The sequence below is a fragment of the Acanthopagrus latus genome, chromosome 10 (genome assembly GCF_904848185.1).
Source record: "Acanthopagrus latus isolate v.2019 chromosome 10, fAcaLat1.1, whole genome shotgun sequence".
Classification (NCBI taxonomy): domain Eukaryota; kingdom Metazoa; phylum Chordata; class Actinopteri; order Spariformes; family Sparidae; genus Acanthopagrus; species Acanthopagrus latus.
This window is the reverse complement of record NC_051048.1, coordinates 15812276-15816466: the sequence shown is the minus strand read 5'-3', so window position 1 is coordinate 15816466 and position 4191 is coordinate 15812276. Positions and strand designations below refer to the sequence as shown.

Here is a 4191-nt window from a genome sequence, read left to right as displayed (position 1 = left end):
TGTCCTCTTTCGGCTTGTCAGCTAGGATTTGATCCGAAGTCGTGGTACTTTCTAGAACCTTCTTAGTCTCTTTCTTCTTCTCGGCCATTTTTTCCCCACTCTGCTGGGCCTTTGTGTCCTCTTTGCTCACGCTTCTCTTTCTTCTCCTTCCCCGAGAGCGATCTCTCATCCTGCCTCCTTCTTCGGTACCGCAGTCTTTTCTGCTTTTCCTTCCTCTCATGGTGACGGTCTGGTTACAAATGAATCTATAAAGTCAGGTCCTACATTTATAGCATCTGAACATTCTAAAATTCATGACATCACCGGGGCTTTGTGCATTCTCCTTAGATTTTCTGCTTTGATGTTGTTCTTTCTGTTGCTATAGCAGAATGATTGTTTTGGTTTAAAAAATACTGATGGCAGGTACACACTACAGGATTTTTCAAACCTTCACAGATTAGGAGACCACACACTTGATGACAACAAAAGACAGATCGCACTAGATCTCTCTCTGTTGATCTTATAATGTGTGGCGTTCTCCGTAGTGCACACCACACACTAACTAATTCTTCAGCAGAGTATCAGGTTCTTCAGGCTCAATATTACAAATCTCGCATGGTCAAACGTGACTTCAGTTTAAACAAACATGGTGGACGAAGCGGAAGATGCAGTGGTGGTTGTTTTAGGCTGAAAAAAACAAAAACAAAACAAAACAACTGTGGGAAAAGTCATGGAGAAGGCGAGAGTGTGGGCTGTATGCCTTACAGCACGAGTTGGAGGACACGATGTCATTTGCAAACATCAGATAATCGGGCCTTGGCTGGCATTGATCGTAAGGGGGAAATCGGGATGAAAATCATTCCGATTATCCTGTAGTGTGTACCGCCTTAAGTAGAGTGGGTCTGGGTAGCAGCAGAGCTCAGGTCAGCAGCTGTGCATCTGAAGAGCAGGAGGAGACTGCTTGAGCAAGTTGCCGGGAACTCTAACATGGACTACAACAAGAAGGCAGGGCCGATGAGAGGAGTTTCTCTGGAGGGTGGTCCGGATGCCTGTGACATAGACATGACTGATCTGGAGTGTTACAACTTAGGTGGGACCACTCTGGAGGTAAGCCAAGAGAACCCAACAACAGAAGGTCCACCAGGAGGCTGCACAGGTGCAGACAGGCAGTGGGCTGGGTAACTGATGTGCAGGCAAGAGGCTAATGGCCATTGATACAGTGGCTACAGACTGGGAGCAGAAATTGGAAGATGCAGGGGAGTCTGGAATGACTGGTCTGGAAATTCAGAGGGCATCTGGGGGACGGATGGATAATGCCAATGGCGGCAAAGCTTCAGAAAAATGGGCTAAGTGGGAAACGAATCAGGATACAGATGTGTCCTCCACCAGGTTTATGGCTCTGTTTTTAGATGTGTCGGCCTCACGCTGGAAAGATGTGGTTAAAGTTGCAAGGGAAGCAAATCACTCCTCTGCTGTCAATATAGTATGTACAGTTTAAAAGTGCTGGAAACATCATTACAGTAAAGCATGCCATACTGTGGTAATGGAATCAATCAATATCAGCTGCTACGACTATAAAAGGCTGTATAACCGTTACTTTTTGAAAATGTGGTTAAAATCTGACATTAATTTCACTAGCTCAAGTCAGAGGAAAAAACAAAAATACCACCTCCAGCATGTACCACCTTATACTAAGACAAAAAAAAAAGGTTTCCCTGTGTGGAACCACCTCCATTTAGTTCACTGGTGATGATACAGTCATGGCCACAAGGCGGTGAATGAAAATTGCTTCTACACAGCTGTCTGAAATGGAAGGAAACATAAGGACAACTTACACAAAAATGTAAGATTTAAACACAGAGACAACCTCAGAACCATCTGATGATCTGATGAGATCATTTTTGTTGCCTGATGTAACAGAAGTTGTGTGTATCTTTTACATTGGATGATGAGATTGAATTTGATAATCTTGCATAAAAGTTCTGATGTGTCATTTGTATGCAACAAAAAATTCTATTGTTCTTCTATTGGTGTTATTTTTATAAAATAACACCATCTGAAGAATATCTGAAGAGCATTCTGCGCCAGCACGTTTTCTTCCTGAAAGCGTGTTTGTGGTCAGTTTGATGAACAGCATAAGCAACTTAAAAAACACCCCACCTCTTCGGTTGAAAGCACCCTGAAAGCACTGGAGCACAGTTCAGTTGCGGACATTGCACAGTTACAGCCACACGCGCCATGAAGAGCTTCACCTTGATAGCAGCTTTGACTCTCTGCAGCTTTAGTGAGTATTGCCATTATATTACCGTTTACTTATTTAAACATTTATTTAAAGGAAATGTTCATGTTTCATGTTTGTTATCTGCTGTTTGTTTCAGGCTGGATCTCTGCCTCAGTCTCTCAGTCTCAGACTGTGGAGGCTCAGTCTGGTGAAGGAGTCACACTGCGGTGCAACAACACCCACAACAATGGTGCGGTGATATTCTGGTTCAGACTGGTCAACAGAACCGAGGTCAGCTGTGTCTCTGTCATGATCCATTCCAAAGAAGCTAAATACTGCGAAGGATTTCAAAATGGGAAATTTGAAATGAGAAGCAGCAACAACATTGTCTCTCTCAGAATGCATTTTGTGGTTAAATCTGATGCTGGACTGTATTTCTGTGGATTTTACACTGGTGGAATTATCACTTTCAGTGTCACACATTTAAATGTCAAAGGTAAGATAATTCTAGTCTTTCCTTTTCATTCATTGTTCATTTATATGTATTGTGTGTTTCCATAATTGTTTTTTGTGTTTTAATAAGACAAAGTGGCTATTGAAACATTGACTAAATTTAACCAAGATGTAAATCTGTCAAAACAAAAAGGCTACTTGTATCCTTACTTTTTTTCTTTAAAAGGCGGCAATGAGCCATCTGGTGACGAGGACAGCGGAGATAAAAGTGAGATTCCATAAAGATTTCTTTCATTTTGCAGATTATGAAATTTTTGTAGGTGAAAAAGTTTGACTTGAAATTAGATTCTAACTTAATGATCTCTCTTGTAGGAGAGTCTGGAGGAATAGCAATGCTGACGAGTGTGATCGTGGGTGCTCTGACTTTTGTCCTTGTACTGGTCATCATCGGTCTGGTTGTGAAAGTCAGGAAACTTCAGACAGGTACTTCAGGAGAATGTTTTATTTTCACTTGATTGTTTTTACAAATTCTGGGTAAAATCTGAGTCAGTATGATGAAACACTACAAAACTGCTTTGTGCCCTTGTCTCTATCATTCAGCTGCCACTGAAGAAAATAATCCACAACAGTGTGAGGTGAATCAAGTTTTTTTCTTTACTGTCACATGTCTTCACATGTTGAAGATCAAAATCCCTCCAAGTCATGATCTTGCTTTACTAACAAAATCTTCTGTGTGACATGTGTAACTGTGTACTGTCTACAGAATCTGCTCTCTGATCAGCTGAAGGATGCAGCTGTGAGATTTTACCCGACATCAGTAAGAAGCAGGAGGCCTGCATCAGAGAGAGAAGTGGAAACTCATATCATTTATACTGCCAGCAGACAGACTCAGAAGGGTTCAGAGTTCAACTGATGCTTTTATCATATTAAATCTGCTGTTGTGTTCTTTGTTGGGTGGGCGGAGTTACATTTTATTATTGCAAGAAGGTCAAATAACCAAATGACTAAATCGCTGACTTTTGCTTGTGCTTGTCTTATCGTTTCTCGCTAGTTTTGTCTGACCTTGGTCACTGTCCAGATCGAGCATAGTTAGATAGAGGTCTGCAGCAGTGGAGGAGTGAGTGAGGTTCACCTCACTTGTTTGACAGGAAGAGGCAGCGCAGTGTGGTCTGAGCACAACTGAAGGGAAAACCGCGAGGTCTGTTAGATCAACGCACTGTGGAAATGAAGTCTGAAATAAATGAACTGGACATTTCAACTGTTACATGCCTGAATTAAAAAATAAAAGCTATTTTAATCTATTTGCTTGTTGTGCTTGTGAATATTTATGACACCCACATGCCTTTTGTTGGACCTTGCACTGTGTTGAAAGTCTGAATCAGGGATCACATCTGTATCTTCACATTTCTGGCAGACTGACACCCATCTGTCACACTTGTGAAAAGTTGACTAGTCAGAATGACACTTTACAATTATAATCACAGTGATATGTACTTGATAATCTCAATGCATATTTAAAAAATGTCACATTACTTTTG

At 41.4% G+C, this 4191-nt stretch overlaps 1 protein-coding gene across 4 annotated transcripts; it reads left to right on the top strand.

The window, feature by feature from the left end:
• Positions 1 to 1000: 1000 nt before the first annotated feature.
• On the top strand, positions 1001 to 3954 carry LOC119027494. 4 transcript variants are annotated; one of them, XM_037112744.1, is made up of 8 exons: positions 1001 to 1086; positions 1173 to 2263; positions 2358 to 2696; positions 2880 to 2921; positions 3026 to 3136; positions 3254 to 3288; positions 3417 to 3549; positions 3705 to 3954. In XM_037112744.1, the coding sequence occupies exons 2-8, from the start codon at positions 2218 to 2220 to the stop codon at positions 3740 to 3742; spliced, it is 744 nt and encodes a 247-aa protein (XP_036968639.1). In that variant the 5' UTR covers positions 1001 to 1086; positions 1173 to 2217; the 3' UTR covers positions 3743 to 3954. The 4 variants fall into 4 exon arrangements, with proteins under 4 accessions (XP_036968639.1, XP_036968638.1, XP_036968637.1 ...); XM_037112743.1 differs by lacking the exon at positions 1001 to 1086 and having other exon boundaries at positions 1255 to 1822; positions 2155 to 2263; XM_037112742.1 differs by lacking the exon at positions 1001 to 1086 and having other exon boundaries at positions 1255 to 1822; positions 2042 to 2263.
• The last annotated feature ends 237 nt before the right edge of the window (positions 3955 to 4191 follow it).